Here is an 18809-nt window from a genome sequence, read left to right on the forward strand (position 1 = left end):
TGTCTTTGCATTATTGAAATATCTGATTAGCACCTCTCACCCTTGTAATGAAAGATTGCTGAGATGACCTTTCTGCTTTATAATTTGGTCAACTGTTTACTTTTTCCCTACTAGCACCAACTGTGTAAAGTCCTACTTTATGCGAAGAGGGGATTTAGTGGCCTCACCAGCTCTAATTTAGCTGCCATTTCCCAGAGAGCCATTTGAAATTAAGACCCTATTAATTTTTTTCTGGCCGTATTCTCTTTATGGGCACCGGAAGGAGGGAGGAGTAGTTGAGAAGGGACTTTTAGAACCTATATTTAGTAGAAGCTAGGTTATGTTAAATCTAGATGTATAATCCTGTACAGGGAGACCTTTTTTGAAATGCAGTGACGTCATACTCTGGGCTAGGAAAGTTAGAGTGATTGTGCTTTTGACTGTGGCAGCATTATTTTTTTTTTTTTTAACAATGTCCTGAGGTCATACCTCAGGTCCTCAGAACAGCCGGTGACTTCTCTAGTTTGATCTGGTAAAAAGGTAGTGCGACTTCCAGCTCCATGATGGCTTGGCTTTGCCGTGGGACTCTTCTGAGGAATAAATTCCCCCCGCTCCCAGAAGGAACTTGATTTTTGAGGCTCTTCAGCAAATACTTGACTTACTCTTTGAACACTATCTTGGCTGCTTTTTCTTTGGCTTCTAAAGCAGACAACAGTTTTTTTTTTGTTTTTTGTTTTTTTGTGGTACACGGACCTCTCACTGTTGTGGCCTCTCCTGTTGCAGAGCACAGGCTCCTGATGCGCAGGATCAGCAGCCGTAGCTCATGGGCCCAGCCGCTCCGCGGCATGTGGGATCCTCCTGGACCGGGGCACGAACCCGTGTCCCCTGCATCGGCAGGCGGATTCTCAACCACTGCGCCACCAGGGAAGCCCCAGACAACAGTTTTCACCATCCTATGTTTTAGAGAATCTGACCATATTCATCTCTGGTGTGTGATTAAGAGTGTCTCATTAAAAAAAAAAAAAACAGTGTCTCATTTAAAAATATATACAGGGACTTCCCTGGTGGTGCAGTGGTTAAGAATCCGCCTGCCAGTGCAGGGGACATGGGGTTTGATCCCTGGTCTGGGAAGATTCCACATGCCACGGAGCAACTAAGCCCGTGCTCCACAACTACTGACCCCACGCGTTGCAGCTGCTGAAACCCACGCGCTCTGGGGCCCATGTGCTGCAACTGCTGAGCCTGAGTCCTGCAACTAATGAAGCCCGCGCACAGCAACGAAGAGTAGCCCCTGCTCGCCACAACTGGAGAAAGCCCATGTGCAGCAACGAAGACTCAACGCAGCCAAAAAATACATACATAATGCAATTTTTTGAGGTGAAATTCACATAACATAAAATTAACCATTTTAGAGTTTGGTGGCATTTGGTACATTCACAGTGTTGTGCAGCCCCGCCTCTTCTCATTTGTTTTTGTTTAGGCTAGTTTATTTTTATTTTGGGGGAGTTTCTTTTGGCTTAAGTCAGGAACTGACATGATAAAATGTTGCTCTGCCAATATGTGTAAGGGATATTTCATTACTGTTGTGTAGGACAGTGCGAGATAAGAGAGTGGTGTGTTTCTCCTTTCTCTTTAAAAGCAGGGGTTCTTAATTTAGGGTCTAAGATCATGTACTTGATTCTCTCCTCTTCCCTGAAATTTTGTGGGCTGGTACATTATTCTCTAGTTAAGAACTTAGTGCTCACAATGTAAAAGGACAGAAATCTATTCCTCGATGATGAAATTTGTTAGGGGAAGTAATGAAATGTGTGGGTCACTAATAAAGGTACGATTTAAGACTAGGTTAATTTAATGTTTAACAGATTGTGCTGAAATTTTCTGTTAAAAATTTAATATATGTGAATGTGTATGAGAGCTTTAGAAAACAGAACGATTTGGGGGCCCTTTTTCAAAGAAACAGTGAGAAATTCCAAGCAGCTTTTGTCTTTAAATGTTAAGCAAGTTTTAACTTTTGATGATCCCAAAGGACTAGAGTGGCTTAACAACATCCTGGATAGACCATAATGGCCTTGAGCTATGGGCCTCCTGTCAGGCTCTAGTACTGTAATCATTTCTGTATACTGGTTTTCCTCTTTGTATATATAAGTTCTTAGATGATAACTTCAAATTTATTCCAGGTCTTTTTTTTAAAATTAATTAATTAATTTATGGCTGTGTTGGGTCCTCATTGTTGTGCGTGGGCTTTCTCTAGTTGCGGTGTGTATGGGCTTCTCATTGCGGTGGCTTCTCTTGTTGCGGAGCACGGGCTCTAGGCTTGTGGGCTTCAGTAGTTATGGCATGTGGGCTCAGTAGTTGTGGCTCACAGGCTCAGTAGTTGTGGCACATGGGCTTAATTGCTCCGTGGCATGTGGAATCTTCCTGGACCAGGGCTCAAACCCACATCCCCTGCATTGGCAGGTGGATTCTTAACCACTGCACCACCAGGGAAGTCCCTATTCCAGGTCTTTTATGTGAAGGACTCCTTTCTTCAGTTTGCCTACTTCACATTTAGTTTACATTGTGAATGGATTAAATGATTAAATGGATTAAAAGATTATAATTCTTTGAATTTCAGCTAGAAAAGACATTATGAAAATACTACATAAGACAAGCCTCTGAAGGTAGATAGCTAGTGGGAAGCAGCCGCATGGCACAGGGATATCAGCTTGGTGCTTTGTGACCACCTAGAGGGGTGGGATAGGGAGGGTGGGAGGGAGGGAGACGCAAGAGGGAAGAGATATGGGAACATATGTATATGTATAACTGATTCACTTTGTTATAAAGCAGAAACTAACACACCATTGTAAAGCAATTATACCCCAATAAAGATGTTAAAAACAAAAAAGACAAGCCTTTGTTACAGGCTCACTTTAAGTTATAACGATTAGTGTCAAATCAGAAATTTCTATATTCTGTAATGATTTGTGTGAGTTCTAGCTCACTTCTTTTAACGAGGTAAATTCACTGAAATTCTTGTACAACCTAAAAGCACTATTGTATAAGGATCAGTACTATAAACATTAAGTAGCTCCTTGGAAAGATAACAAATGAGTCTAATTTCCCTTAAATAGTCCAAGTAGTACATTTTAGAGAACAAATTTGAGCCAACCTTTTTTCATTATTTTATGATTTTCTGGCTTTTTTCCTTAATTGCATTGATTTGTTGAGTGCTTAGGTCTTTTTTCTCAGATCCATAATTACCATTGTGTGTGGAGGTATTATCACTCAAGTTTGCCAAATGTATTATCACTCATGTTGTTTTGACCAGAAAATAATGAGTAGGTGCCAGGGCATCTGTCCAAAATTTGGTGATAAGTATTATTAATGATGGTGGTCAGTAAGAAGATAATCATTTTTTTAAAAATTTATTTATTTGGTCGTGTCGGGTCTTAGTTGTGGCAGGCGGGCTCCTTAGTTGAGGCTCGCTGGCTCCTTAGTTGTGTCATGCGAACTCTTAGTTGCGGCACGCATGTGGGATCTAGTTCCTGGACCAGGGATCGAACCTGGGCCACCTGCTTTGGGAGCGCAGAGTCTTAACCACTGTGCCACCAGGGAAATCCCAGAAGATACTCATTTTTGAGATACTCATTTTTGAGTGCTCATTTTTCTTTATTAAAAGAAAATTTTAATGTATGTAAAGAAGTCAAGTACATTGGACAAAATCTTAGGGTTTCTCAAATCAGAAAACACTGTCTCATTAGTTGGGGAGAAATGTGATCAGTCCATGCTGTTTTGGTTTTACCAGTGGAGCCTTATGTCAACTGGATTAATTCTGGAAATTGGAACAGAAAAGTTAAAGTTGAAGCTGGGATCCATGTTCTTTTAAGTTTTAACACCAGTTCTGATTCTCTTTAGTACTCAGTGTGACTAAACAAATATCTCAGTTTTTTGCATTGTTTTTAACTGTAAACTGATATTTTTTATTTTGGGGAATTATAGGTTGTTGGAAATATGAAAACCGTAATTTTTTTAAAAATCCATTCATAACACCTCTCTACGATGTTTGCCTCTCTAGGTGTTTGTCATGAAAGAGTATTGTCCTACTAATCTAGGCTTTTCTTTTTTTTCTGAAAGAAATTCCTTTTATTGATAGTTGCATGTAATGGTGAATAGGTTGATAAAATTTTTTTCTCTTTCAGTTTTACTCTGTTTCAGAATATATGTCTTAGAGTGACTCCATCTTGAGGCAGGGAAGTAAATCAGATTTGCTTTAACGGAAAGTAATGGGGAGATCTTTTGAAACAAACTTTTCCTTATTTTAAATATTGGAGTGACTAACTGAAGATGTATTTGTAAAAAAATGTAGCTTTAGGTCTTGGAGGCTCTGAGGAGATAATTGTGGATAAAATCATAAAACTATGATAGGTTCAGATTATCACTCTATTCCATTAGGCCTTTGGATTTTGTTCCAGTTAGCTTTTGAGGCAAGGATTACATTCTTAATTATCCTTGCATCCCTTTGGATCACCAGTGATGGTGGTAAGGATGAAGATACTTTCTGAATGCAGAAATTCTTGTATATATGATCTTAAAATTAGTTGAATGCCTTGCTGGACATAAATAACTTGGTTAAAGGAATTCTTTTCTCTTGCTATAGGTGCACATTAAAGATCCACAACCATGACTGACTCCAAGTACTTCACAACCAATAAAAAAGGTCAGTATGAGAACCTGATCACAACCTTTTTTGAAGATTCTTCAAAAGTCATGGTGTAAGATTGTTCCAAGTAGAATGCTCCTGACCTCTTCAGACATGTATGTCTTGGACCATCTCATTGGGGATATTCTACAGAAAAGTGTATTGAGTAAATTATTAAAGTATGGGTTTTTAAAGATACGGCTGTGATGCACATCATTTTGACTTGAAGGTTTTAGTGAAAGGAAGAGATCCAAGATTGATCCGTTGAAGATTGATAGATCTGAGGAGGGTAAAAGGAAGAAGCACATTTATTTTCTCTTTTTTAAAAAAATTGAGTGCAATTGGTTTACAATGTTGTGTTCGTTTCTGGTACACAGCAAAGTGATTCAGGGGTGTGTGTGTGTGTGTGTGTGTGTATATGTGTGTGTGTGTGTATGTATGTGTGTGTGTATATGTATACATATATATATTCTTTTTCAGATTCTTTCCCATTATAGGTTATTACAAGATATTGAATATAGTTCCCTGTGCTATACAGTAGGACCTTGTCGTTTATTTAATATATACTAGCTTGTATCTGCTAATCCCAAGGTCCTGATTTATCCCTTCTTCCCCTCCTGTTTGGTAACCATAAGTTTATTTTCTGTGTCTGGGTGTTTCTGTTTTGTAAATAAGTCCATTTGTATCATTTTTAGATTCCATGTATAAGTGATACCATATATCTGTCTTTCTTTGTCTGACTTACTTCACTTAGTATGGTAATCTCTGGGTCCATCCATGTTCCTGAAAATGGCAGTATTTCATTCTTTTTTATGGCTGAATAATACTCCATAGTATAAATAAACCATATCTTCTTTATCCATTCATCTGTGGATGGACACTTAGGTTGCTTCCATGTCCTGACTATTGTAAATAGAGCTGCCGTGAACATTGGGGTGCATGTATCTTTTCGAATTAGAATTTTCTCTGGATATATACCCAAGAGTGGGTTTGTTGGATCATATGGTAACTCTAGTTTTTTGTTTTTTTTTGCGGTGCGTGGGCCTCTCACTGTCGTGGCCTCTCCTGTTGCGGAGCACAGGCTCCGGACACGCAGGCTCAGCGGCCATGGCTCACGGGCCCAGCCGCTCCGCGGCATGTGGGATCTTCCCGGACTGGGGCACGAACCTGTGTCCCCTGCATCGGCAGACGGACTCTCAACCACTGTACCACCAGGGAAGCCCGTAACTCTAGTGTTTTAAGGAACCTCCATACTGTTTTCCATAGTGGTTGCACCAAATTCTTTTATTTTTTACTTGGAAATAAACATTTTATTACAAGGAGTACTACTAAAGCAATACAGCAATAAAAAGTAAAAATGAAAGTTCTCTCCCTCCCTACTCCTGTTCCTGATGGGAACTCTTTATGTATCCTCAATCTTTTCTATGCATGTATTAATACATATGATTTTTAAAATTTTTAACAAAAAATGATTATGCAAAACAATGCATGGAAATTTGATACTTTCTTATCCTTCCACACATGATGATTTCATACCATCATTTCTGAATTATGGCTATCAAAATGCATAATCTCAGTGTAATCATGAAGGTACACCCGTGACAGCTGAGGGTGTTCTATAAAATGACTGGCCTGTACTTTTTAAAATTGTCATTATCATGAAAGACAAAGGCTGACCAGCTGTTTCAGATTAAAGGAGACTAAAGAGACCTGACAGTAAATGTAATGCATGATCCTGCATTGGATCCTGGCCCAAGGAGGATGGGGGTAAAATTACTATAAAAGACTTTATCAAGATCTTTGAATAAGGTTTATAGATTAGATAATGACAGTATATCATTGTTAAATTTCCTGATTTTCATCATTGTATTATAGTTATGTAACATAATTCCTTGTTCTTAGAAGTTATACACTGACATATTTAGAGTTGAAGAGACATGATGTCTACAGTTTACTTACTCAATGAATCAGAAAAAAATGTATAAATATATAAAAATATGATAAAGCAAATGTGGCATAATGTTAGCAGATGGGGAATTTTGCAACTTTTCTTTAAGATTAAAATGATTTCAAAAGAAAAAGAAAATGGGAGGGCACACATAGTGGCCTGGAGCACCAGAAAATTTTCTAGAAAGCACAAGCATATTTCTGTCGTTTGGAGTTATTTAAGGGTAAACTTCTATTATAATACAGAAAACACCATAGAGAGTTGCTTAATTACATTAGCTACTACTAGTCCATGGCTTTCAGCCTTGCCTGCACATTGGAATTGCCCAGTGAAGTAAAAGACAATAGGTGATGTCCAGTCCTACCCCTGCAGATATCCTGATTTCTTTGGTCTGGGATATGGCCTAGACGTGGGGTTTTTTTAAAATCTCCCCAGAATTTTCTGATGTGTAGCCGAGATTGAGAACTGTTGCTAGCTGCTAGCAATGCTTGGTAGATTTGATTCAGGGGAAAAGGAGGGGGAAAGATAAGAATTTAATAAAACTGTAGTATGTGTGAGATACCTTGCCTCTGTGCTCCTCCTTGGCTCCACCCAACTTCTTGCTGTTTTTACTGCTTATAGCGTACAAAAGCATTTAGCCCCTTGGCATTCATTTTCAGCATTTTTTCTTATTCTCTTATCATTCTGAAATGTATTTATTTCTTCTGTTAACATTTTGTGTGCTTTGATGGCCAAGATGTTTCTATAATAACACAAAAAGATGTAATTTTAAAACTCACCTAAGTTTTCAAACCTTCACTTATAATGGGTCCTGGTAACCTTTTTTTAATTCAGGGATTTTTGTAAAGGTTTGAGACTTACAGATGAATCATGGCTGGGTAAATACCACATTTTAAAAAATGGATAGACTGTGTTCCTTTTACTTCCTGTAACACCCACCAGAACTGCCACTGGAGCATATTCTTTAAATTTATGCTGTTGGAGTTGGAATAATTTCAGTTATATCCTGTTTTGATTCTTCAGCTCCTGCTGCTATTCACAATTCAGATTTTCTGAAACTGTGCTGCTTGTCCTTTACTGTTTTCAGAAGTAAATGATGGGAACCCTAAGAGCTGGATTTGGCAGCAGAGGACTTGGAGAAGAGGAGAGTGACTCTTTAAAGGGCCCAGCTTTTCTGTCTGTGCTATTTTTGCAGCTGTCAAATAAAAGGGTGATTTTTGTAACGGTTTGTTTGCTTTGTTAGCGATGGATTTTGATGTAACAGGCTTTTTTAGTGCTCAACTTCTGTGCTTCTTGCCAGTTCATCCTTCCCATTTAGAGGCTTCAGCAGATCACCTAGTTTGCTGCCCCCACTATTTCTGTACTGGTGAACGAGGTTAAAGTGAACATCAAGAACAGTCATAAAGGTGGAAGAAAATGAGGCAATTCTGTGGATTGAAAGTTGACGTGACAATAGTCAACTTCTTTTTCGTGGTCTTATAGTATATTTTCTTCTTTCTTTTAAAACCAGTTGAGGGTGGTTAACCTTTTTTCTTATTTCAGCTCCAGCTTTCTGAAGATAGGTGAGCCTGGGCCTTAAAATAGTGGTGACAGTCCTGGCATTTCACGGCGCAGCGCCTGAGCAGTCAGTCATTTAAGATTATACCTTTAGAAATGACTCTGGTTTGTACCATTCTTGAAGCTTCAAGATTATTATTTCTGTTCTTAGATTGATTGAACAGGATAGGGCCTTAAAGCCCATTATCATCTTAAAGTACTAATTAGAGCAGTGATTCTCAACCCTGATTATACATTAGAATCACTTGAGGAAACTTTAAAAAATATGAACGTAGGAGTTCTACTCCTTGACATTCTGATTTATTTGGTCCAGAGTGGAGCCTGAGCATTGGCATTTCTAGATACTTCCCGGGTAATAGTGTGTAGCCAACGTTGAGAAACACTGGATTAGAGAGTCGGGAGAAACAGTTCTAAGGCCAGCTCTGTCACTCGCTCACTTAGTGACCTTTGAGCCTCAGTTGTTGAGTTGAGAGTAGGTGAATGAGGAGTCTCTTCTGGTTTGAAAACATTGATTTGTGAACCTGTTTGCTGCCTGCATTTATTTTTTTCCCAGGACTTTGAAATTCTGACGGGAGATCATCCCTCCGATGCCGTTCTCTCCCCATCGTAGTAAGATACCATGAGATATCTTTCCTTTTTCCTACTTCTATGCTTCCTGAGATCTGGCTTACACCTTCCTCTCTGGCGATAACCCCAAAATAGCATCCTTATCAATGCGTTGGTTAATATTCTAGGGATTTGAACTGTACCTATCCTATAATTTTTAAATAATCTTATTTCAGTTGCAGCTCTGCCACTGGCCAGCTGTTGTGTTACTTGCTATATAGTACAGTATTCTGCTCTAGTTCTCTGATCCTGGGACCTCACCCGTTTGTTGTCTTTTAGGAGAAATCTTTGAATTAAAGGCTGAACTCAACAATGAAAAGAAAGAAAAGAGGAAAGAGGCTGTGAAGAAAGTGATTGCTGCTATGACTGTGGGGAAAGATGTGAGGTAAGGGTAATCTCTTCTGCTTTGCTCATTTTAGACTCTTACTCTATGGCTTTTACTGCTTTTTTTAAGCAGAGGTCTTCTTAGAAGCCCATATGATTTAAATTTATTTATTTACTTATTTATGGCTGTGTTGGGTCTTCGTTTCTGTGTGAGGGCTTTCTCTAGTTGTGGCAAGCGGGGGCCACTCTTCATCGCGGTGCGCGGGCCTCTCACTATCGTGGCCTCTCTTGTTGCGGAGCACAGGCTTCAGACGCGCAGGCTCAGTAGTTGTGACACATGGGCCCAGTTGCTTCGCGACATGTGGGATCTTCCCAGACCAGGGCTCGAACGCGTGTCCCCTGCCTTGGCAGGCAGATTCTCAACCACTGCGCCACCAGGGAAGCCCTACTGCTTTTTATTTAAAGCTATTACAGTCAGAACATATAAGAATGAGTTTGTCCCACTGGAAACATCAGGAAGTGTAGTTGCTTTTATATTAACTCTGTGACTAAGTTTTTTTTGTTTTTTTTAAGAGTGAAACGAGTTTGATTTCACTTGCATACAGATCTAGCATAAAACCTCTTGAGAGCTGACACAGTTACAAATCTGTTGCTGAGGTAGTTTTAGAAGATGATAAAAATATACTGAGAAGCAGAAGCCCATGTGTACTTCAATTGGCTCAAGCCAGTGCCCTCAACTTTACAACTCTGCCTTTAATTGCCGAATTCAAGATGAAAATCAGTGGTAACAAAATCCAAAGGGTCTTTTTTTTTTCCTCTCTTTTTTCCTGTAATTTAGGAAGGCCATTTGGAAATAAATAAGGATTGTCTGCAGGCCCCTGAGGATTCCCGAGATCCTTTCCATGAAATCCATGAAGTCAAAGCTATTCTTGTAATAATACTTAGGTGTTATTTACCCTTTTCACTGTGTTGACATTTGCATGGCTGGTGCCTTAGTGTGAATTAAGGCAGTGGTGCCAAACTGTAAAAGTAGTCATTGTATTCTTCACCATCATGTGCTTGCAGGAAAAAAGGGCAGTTTCCCTTAGGACTGTCCTGCATGAAGCACTAAAAATTTATTTCAGTAAACCTTGAACCTTGAGTTCAGGTCTTTTTAATACTCTGTGTGATGAAATAGGAATTAGGCATAAAGTACTTCTACTGCATAGCAAAGTGTGACAGTTGACTTGAAAAAAAGCCCTTGCACAATTGTTTGACTTGGGAACACCATTTCTTTGTGAAAGAAAGATTAACAGACAGAACTATAGTTAATCAGACTTCAGTATTTGGGAGACATTTTATAAAAAATGAACAAAGTGAACCTGTCACTTCAAGGGAAAAAATTTGACAGTAGATAAATTTCGACTTTAAAGTAAAAATTAGAGTGTTGGAAAACTTGTATCTCCCATCGTGAGCTTGATAGCTTCCCAATGCTTAGAGATTTTTCTGATGAGATTGGTGGTGAAATTAATGACTGTGATTATTTGCTGCTGTATAATGAAATATGCCACCATAGAGAAGATCTGCATAACTCATTGAACCAATATTTTCCAAATGACCAGTGCATACATCACAAAATTATGCATGGGTAAAATATCCATTCAAAATAAGTGATAAATGAATGGAATTTAATGCAACCAAGTACAGAAAGTTTATTGATATGGTTTCAGATTCCATATTGTACCTAACTTTTAAGAAACTACCATTTGTGGACTAAAAACAAAAAGAAAAACAACCATTTGTTTAGCTTTAATGTATCAAAGGAGAACATCCAGTTATATGAAAAAGCTATTAAAATACTCCTCCATTTTCCAATTTATATACGTGTATGCAAATGGATTTTCTTCTTACACTTCAGCTAAACAACATTCTGCAACAGGTTGAATGCAGGAGCATGTGTGAGAATCCAGCTGTTTTTGTTTAAAGTAGACATTAAAGAGATTGGCAAAAATTAAAACAATGTCATCCTAATTTAAAAAAATAAGTAAAATAGGTAGACTTTTACTTTAAAATATTTATGTTACTATGAAATGCATTGATTTTCCTTTTATCAGTTGGGTCAAATGCTGCTGATAAGAAATGGATGAGTGCAAGAAGGCCAAGTAAATTCCAGCATCTAGTGGTGGATGTAAGGTGTAGTAACTCAAACATCTGAGAAGGTCCTGAGGCTAATGATGACCTTCCTAATGTCATTAAGAGAAGGGAAGTTTAAATTTAAGTGCATTCTGTGTCAGGCACAGGGACAGATGCTTTTACTTACAGTGTTTTTTATAGTCCTCATACCTTCTGAACTAGAGGTTATTCTGAATTAGAAGTTATTCCATGTTAGAGATCAAGCAGTGTATACTTGGAGAGGCTAATGAATAATCCCAAAGTCATACAGCTAGTGGTAATGTAGCCAGGATTCTAACCTAGGGTCTGGGTCCCAATATCTGTTACTGGTCACTTCCTTCATGGGTGTATATATACAATAGAACTTAAATGTGTACGTGGCACACACGTATAGAACTGTTTCATTTTCTGAAAATGGTTAAAATTTTGAATAAAGACCCTAATTATCTGAGAACTGTTTTAATAAGGAAACTAATCAAATAAGTTCCCACTGGTCACGGATGGAAGAATATGTGCCTTAAAAAGCATAACAACTGTAGTGCTTTGAACTGCAAAGAATTGATATGAAAAATTATGGTTAATTTTTTGTGACATAGTGATTTTTTTTAAGTTTGTAAAGATATACACTAAAATATTATATATGAAATGTATGTGCAGGATTTGTTTCGAAATTGTTTAGAGCAACTAGATGGGGTAGGGACTGGGGGAAGGCGAGTGGGTTGAGGTTGTGTATGAAACAAGATCGGGTATGTATCAATATTTGTTTGCAGCTGGGTGATGGATACATGGGTTCATTAAACTGCTGTCTCTAATCTGAAAATTTTCATAGTAAAAAGTTTTTTAAAAATCTATTTTTAGACATCTTCTTGGGACCATTATTATAAATTCTTTAGTAATTCATTTCTGTGGTAAGTATTATCACTAGTGGACATTTGTCCTCACATCAAATCACTTTTTAAATTAAGGCTGTTTCTTTGTGTTCTGTCCAACAGCCTGGCACCAACATCTGTTCGCTTTCCCTTCCTCTTTTCTCAGCTCTCTCTTTCCAGATGTAGTGAATTGTATGCAGACTGACAACCTGGAACTAAAGAAGCTCGTGTATCTCTACTTGATGAACTATGCCAAGAGTCAGCCAGACATGGCCATCATGGCTGTCAACAGCTTTGTGAAGGTAACTTTTTCCCAGGGGCTTAAGAACAGTCTCTTCTACCTCAGAAAACCTTTTCAGAAGTGTCTCTTGATATGGTTAGTGTCTGCATTGCAAATAAGCAACCTCTGTTCCAAAAGAGGGCCTCTAGAGAAGTATTGGCCACTGAGTAGGAATATTCATGATTTAAGCATTCTGTATGCCAGAGTTTGTCTTCCAGTTCAGACCATATGGTGAGCCTTCTGTCAGCTGGGCTTGGTGCATCCTTGCCAGGTGGGAGAAGAAAGCCAGGTGAAACCTCACTGTTTTATCTTCCAAGGCTGACAAAAGTTGGGCATATCAATGTAGTGTCAGTAACCTGGGGCTTTACCTATTTTATCTTTGTAGAAATTATGTTTATGGTTCAGACGTAGTGGAAACTACAGGAGCTACCTTTTAATTTTGTTTTATTGAATAGGTCTTACAATAGTTGATTAACTTTTTTGTTATTGTGGAAATTTTCAAACATATTCAGGTTGAGGGAATAGTATGATAAATTCCTAAATATCTACCTTGTAGTTTCAGTAGTTACCAACCTATGGCCAGTTTTGTTTAACGTAAACTCTCCATACATGCTTTCCTGACCCCCACCTCCTCTCCTACTGGATGATTTTAAAGCAAATCCCAAACATCTTAAGAATGAAAAAATCATTTAATCAGCTGATCATTATAGAAAGTCCTTAATATTATTGGATATCCAGTCAGAATTCTATCATTAGATTTGATGAACACAGTAATAAGGTTGTTCTTATTAGGGTTTTTGTTTTGTTTTGTTTACTTCTTTTTCCTCTGCCTGGAATTTAGTCTACATTAAAAGCAAAAATCAGACAGCATTTCTAAAATTAGCTTCTATTAAATTGTTTTGGAAAATAAACATGCTTTCTTCCTTCTCATGGAATTTTTGTTCGTTTTCTGTGTTCAGCTACAATGTACAGGATCATTGTAACATTACATTCTTTCTGTGTGGTGATTCATAGATGGATGATATCATTGGAAAGAATTTAGTTTACATTTTTTGGAAGTTAGCATGTGCATAGGTTTATAATGTTTAAAGGAATTTTTTAATATAGAACAATTTAAGGGGTGTTCCTTCTTGGTAAGTGTTCTACTTGTACTGTGTTTGGAGGCACTTGCTAGGAAAGGAGAATGTATGTTAATCAGGATTTCAGAGGGCCCTCTCTGCTGCTTCACGCAAGGAACTTATGTTGGGCCCAAACCAGCTTCTAGATTCTCCTTTACTTTCTTGGCTGTAGGCCCCAGATATCCAGCCCTCTTTTCTCCCTGCTTAATATTTGTGGAGTGGGACATATCTTTCCAATTTCTGATTTTTTGTTGTTGTTGTTGGATTTTTTTGTGGTACGCGGGCCTCTCACTGTTGTGGCCTCTCCTGTTGCGGAGCACAGGCTCCGGACGCGCAGGCTCAGCGCCCATGGCTCACGGGCCCAGCCGCTCCGCGGCATGTGGGATCTTCCCGGACCAGGGCACGAACCTGTGTCCCCTGCATCGGCAGGCGGACTCTCAACCACTGCACCACCAGGGAAGCCCCAATTTCTGATTTTATCCTGTACCAGAATACAAGCCCAAAGCCCTTTTCTGCTTTTAGTGCAGGTCCAACAATGGCCATGGGGATGGTAACACCAGGTATCTAAGCTTCTGCCCAGCTCTGGAATGAATCCTATAGGGCATTTCTTCATTGTGTATGTAAAGTAGTTAAATGAATTCCTAGCCTAAACTCTTAAATAGGCAACTGTTGTACTTAGGAAAGGAATCGTATGGGAGATGTGGGTTCTGGTGTAGAATGAAACTGGAAGCCTACATTAATTAAATATTCTTTTGTTGCTTATATAAACCAGACTGTTTAGTTTTCTGGTTTATGTACACCTGTAGTTGTCAATGATTGTTTTTTATAGGACTGTGAAGATCCCAATCCTCTGATTCGGGCCTTGGCAGTCAGAACCATGGGGTGCATCCGGGTGGACAAGATTACAGAATATCTCTGTGAGCCCCTCCGCAAGTGCTTAAAGGATGAAGATCCCTATGTTCGGAAGACAGCAGCAGTCTGTGTGGCAAAACTCCATGACATCAATGCCCAAATGGTGGAAGATCAGGGATTTCTGGACTCTCTGCGGGATCTCATAGCAGATTCAAATCCAATGGTAATATGTTTCTGCGTTTATAAGAGAGCAGTATTTAAAATGGGTCCCTTTAAAAAGCATGTTTAAAATAAATTTTATCTTTGGGACATTGAGCCATAGGTTAGCTATGTGAAGCATGACTTCTTTGTGTCCCACAGATTGTCTGTCTCACACCCTACATGTTTCTGAGCTGAAAACCAAGTACTAAAATACAAAGGTGGTTTTTTTTTTTTAATTGAAGTGTAGTTGATTTACAATATTGTTAGTTTCACACGTACAGCAAAGTGATTCTGTTTTTTATATATATGTATTTTCAGACTATTTTCCATTATAGATTATTATAAGATATTGACTGTTGTCCCCGTGTTATACAGTAAATCCTGTTGCTTTTCTGTTTTATTTTTTAATTTTTCTAGGTTAATTTTTTTTTTTTTTTTTTTTTTGTGTGTGGTACGCGGGCCTCTCACTGTTGTGGCTTCTCCCGTTGCGGAGCACAGGCTCCAGACGCGCAGGCTCAGCGGCCATGGCTCATGGGCCCAGCCGTTCCGCGGCATGTGGGACCTTCCCGGACCGGGGCATGAACCTGTGTCCCCTGCATCGGCAGGCAAACTCTCAACCACTGCGCCATCTGGGAAGCCCAATATTTTTATTTTTTATTAAAAATTTTTTAAAATTGAAGTATAGTTGATTTACAGTATTGTGTTAGCACAGCGATTCATATATATATATATATATATACACACACACACACACACATACATATATACACACACACACTTTTTCAGATTCTTTTTCCTTATAGGTTATTATAAAATATTGAGTATAGTTCTCTGTGCTATACAGTAGGTCCTTGTTGGTTATCTCTCTTATATGTAGTAGTGTGTATATGTTAATCCCAACCTCCTAATTTATCCCCCCCCTTTCCCCTTTGGTAACCATAGGTTTGTTTTCTATGTCTGTGAGTCTGTTTCTGTTTCGTATATAGATTCATTTGTATTATTTTTTAGATTCCACATGTAAATGATATAATATTTGTCTTTCTCTGTCTGACTTACTTCACTTAGTATCATGTTCTCCGGGTCCATCCATGTTACTGCAAATGGCAATATTTTCTTCTTTTTTATGGCTAATATTCCATTGTGTGTGTGTATATATACACACACACCCTACATCTTCTTAAGCCATTCTTCTGTTGATGGGCATTTGGGTTGTTTCCATGTCTTTGTTTTTTAAAGATTAGACTTTTTTTTTAATTTAATTTATGTATTTATTTGGTTGTGCTGGGTCTTAGTTGCGGCTCGCGGGCTCCTTAGGTGTGGCATGCGAACTCTTAGTTGCGGCATGCACGTGGGATCTAGTTCCCTGACCAGTGATCGAACCCGGGCCCCCTGCGTTGGGAGCATGGAGTCTTAACCACTGCGCCGCCAGGGAAGCCCCTGTTTCCATGTCTTGGCTTTAGTAAATAGTGCTGCTGTGAACATTGGGGTGCATGTATCTAAAATACAGGGGTCTTAAAGCAAACCTTTGTATAATACTTACCCCTGTGTTTGCTCAGAAACAAACCGGTTCTTTCATCATTTTCTTAAAGAAACTTTACCTTAAAGTTTTGAGACCTTTTATTTCTCCTATTGACATTTTTAATTTTGCCTATATAATGAAGGAGAGTAGGTCTCAAAGTGGTACATTGGCTCTGCTAGTAACTGAAGTTCATTTGAATTGAGTGATTGGTCATTAAGTATCATTACTGAGAAGATGGAGGAACTTAGCCACTTTCTCTCCTTTTTTTGCCTAAGGCATTCTTTATGTGGAGTTGAATAACACTGAGCTAATCAGTGGATAACCTCTGAATATTTCACTGTTGAACTTTTTGAAAGAGAGAGTTGGATTTGCTGTGAAATAGACGTGTCTCACTTGCAAATTACCTGCTCAGATCTCTGCTTTGATACTTCATTTGGTTCATCTTTGGGTAACCTTGGCTTCTATTTATTATCTTTGAAACTTAGTATCAAGGTCAAAAAATGAAGTAAGCCACATTTTTGAAAAGATACTGTTGTTCTAATTACTATCAGCAATCCTTTAGCCACCTTCTAGGCATAGAAGTGATGTGGGTGTATATGCTTAAACTGTGACTTTACAGGGTATAATCACCACCGTCATTGGAAGATTCAACCCTACGTTTTTCACTCAAGCAGCCCTGTGTGTCACCTTTTTTTTTTTTTTTTTTTTGTGCTGTACGCGGGCCTCTCACTGTTGTGGCCTCTCCCGTTGCGGAGCACAGGCTCCAGACGCGCAGGCGGACCGGGGCACGAACCCGTGTCCCCTGCATCGGCAGGCGGACTCTCAACCACTGCGCCACCAGGGAAGCCCGTGTTACCTTTTTAAAAATTCCATAAAGAAATAAATTTATAAAGCAGTAGTATCTGTTTTTAGAATGTTTAGCTGGTACTAAGTTGTATCTTTGACATTGCTTTTGATTCACTTTGTTATTTTGAGCAAATATTCTTGAAATTTTCTACCTGAGGACAGATGAGAAGATTGAAAGTGTTTGGGCTTTGCTCTCCAAGTTTTGGACATCCAGATGAGCAGAGTATCATGTACCCTGTGGAAACTTTTAAAATATTCAGTGGGCCTATGAATGTGGAGTGGAGTGAGGTAAAAATGAGTTCTAGCTCATATAAGCAATTCCAGTTCAGGGAGAAAAAGGCATCTTTACACTAATGTAAATTTTTCAAAGCAGAACCTGTAAAATTAGATCCTCAGGGGTAAGGGACTAACTGAGGGTTTAGTAAAGGCTTTTTTTTTTTTTGGTACCCCCGTAGCACTTAGAGATCTTTATCCAAATCAGTTGAGAGGATGGAACAATTCTGGAACAAGCCTAAGTTGTCTGATTTATTCCAAGTTTTCACTGTAGTAGAAGGGTTGGCATTTGCCCAGTCCATAGTACTCAAGTAGTATATGTATACCATTAATTTATTTATACTTTTCAATATGGGAATTTTCAAACAATTCAAAATTAGAGTGACTAAATGAATAAATAAAATGAACTCAGTTACCATCACCAGATTCAATAATTATTAATATATGCCTGTTTTTTACCTGTTTTCTTCTTCCATCCCCTATCTATATATAGGTAATTTAAAGAGGCCACACATGAATGGGTCTCTATTTGAATTTAAAGTATCATGATATTATAGTAAACCATAATGCTTTTAATAATTCTTAACCTGTTTTTGTTCTTTTGGGTTTTTTTGCGCGGTACGCGGGCCTATCACTTTTGTGGTCTCTCCCGTTGCGGAGCACAGGCTCCGGATGCGCAGGCTCAGCGGCCATGGCTCACGGGCACAGCCAGTCTGCGGCATGTGGGATCTTCCTGGACCCTGCGTCGGCAGGCAGACTCCCAACCACTGCGCCACCAGGGAAGCCCTCTTAACCTGTTTTTATACAACAAATCAGGAGGTGACTTGGGGAGATTTTCTTAAGTATTTTTTAGAAAACTTTTAGAGAAAATTTACAGTTACTTGGTAGGTTTGTGAGAAACTGTTTCAGGAATGCCTTATGTTTTATTGTGTCTTTATTACAGATTTTCCTAGGACAGGTGTCAGCATTAGAGATTAAATTGTTGGACCTACTCCCCTCTAACTAAATAGGAAATTTTTCTTATTCTTGTCAGACTTATTAGTAGCAAAACTTTTCCCTGATATTGTTTGACGTCTTGCTAGTAAGGTGCCCAGGATACAGAATTTAAGGAGGCATTCATTCTCAGGTGCCCACTCTACCTGCACAAGCCTGAGAGTGGGATACCTCGATTGCCTCACTCTGTCCTGGCCTTATTTTACATACATTCAAATCATTTTTTGAGCTCTTCATTCTTGTTACTTAAGTGAAGAACTGAAAATCTTGGACTAAGAGATAACCAACACATATACCCACGTGCCTACTTTCATTCTTGAACCCATACTTTTTTGTTTATTTTTTGCGGTATGTGGGCCTCTCACTGTTGTGGCCTCTCCCATTGCGGAGCACAGGCTCCAAACGTGCAGGCTCAGTGGCCGCGGCTCACGGGCCCAGCCGCTCCGCTGCATGTGGGATCTTCCCGGACCGGGGCACGAACCCGCGTCCCCTGCATCGGCAGGCGGACTCTCAACCACTGCGCCACCAGGGAAGCCCATGAACCCATACTTTTCATCTCAACTGTATGTCCTGTTTTTTTGCCAGAAGTATTACAACTGTCTTTAGATCATTGAT

At 39.0% G+C, this 18809-nt stretch overlaps 1 protein-coding gene across 5 annotated transcripts in view; it reads left to right on the top strand.

Moving 5' to 3' along the window:
• Positions 1 to 18809, top strand: part of AP2B1 (adaptor related protein complex 2 subunit beta 1) — a 123253-nt gene that overhangs the window by 6666 nt on the left and 97778 nt on the right. For 4 of the 5 annotated variants that reach the window (XM_082678207.1, XM_082678210.1, XM_082678209.1 and 1 more), the window contains 4 exons: positions 4616 to 4675; positions 9048 to 9153; positions 12279 to 12414; positions 14340 to 14585. In XM_082678207.1, the coding sequence (XP_082534333.1) occupies positions 4639 to 4675; positions 9048 to 9153; positions 12279 to 12414; positions 14340 to 14585 (525 nt within the window). In that variant the 5' untranslated portion in view covers positions 4616 to 4638. Of the gene's footprint in view, positions 1 to 4615; positions 4680 to 9047; positions 9154 to 12278; positions 12415 to 14339; positions 14586 to 18809 lie in introns of all 5 variants that reach the window. The other variant, XM_082678211.1, reaches the window with a different exon arrangement.

This window comes from Grampus griseus, assembly GCF_964374135.1.
Source record: "Grampus griseus genome assembly, chromosome: 20".
Lineage (NCBI taxonomy): Eukaryota > Metazoa > Chordata > Mammalia > Artiodactyla > Delphinidae > Grampus > Grampus griseus.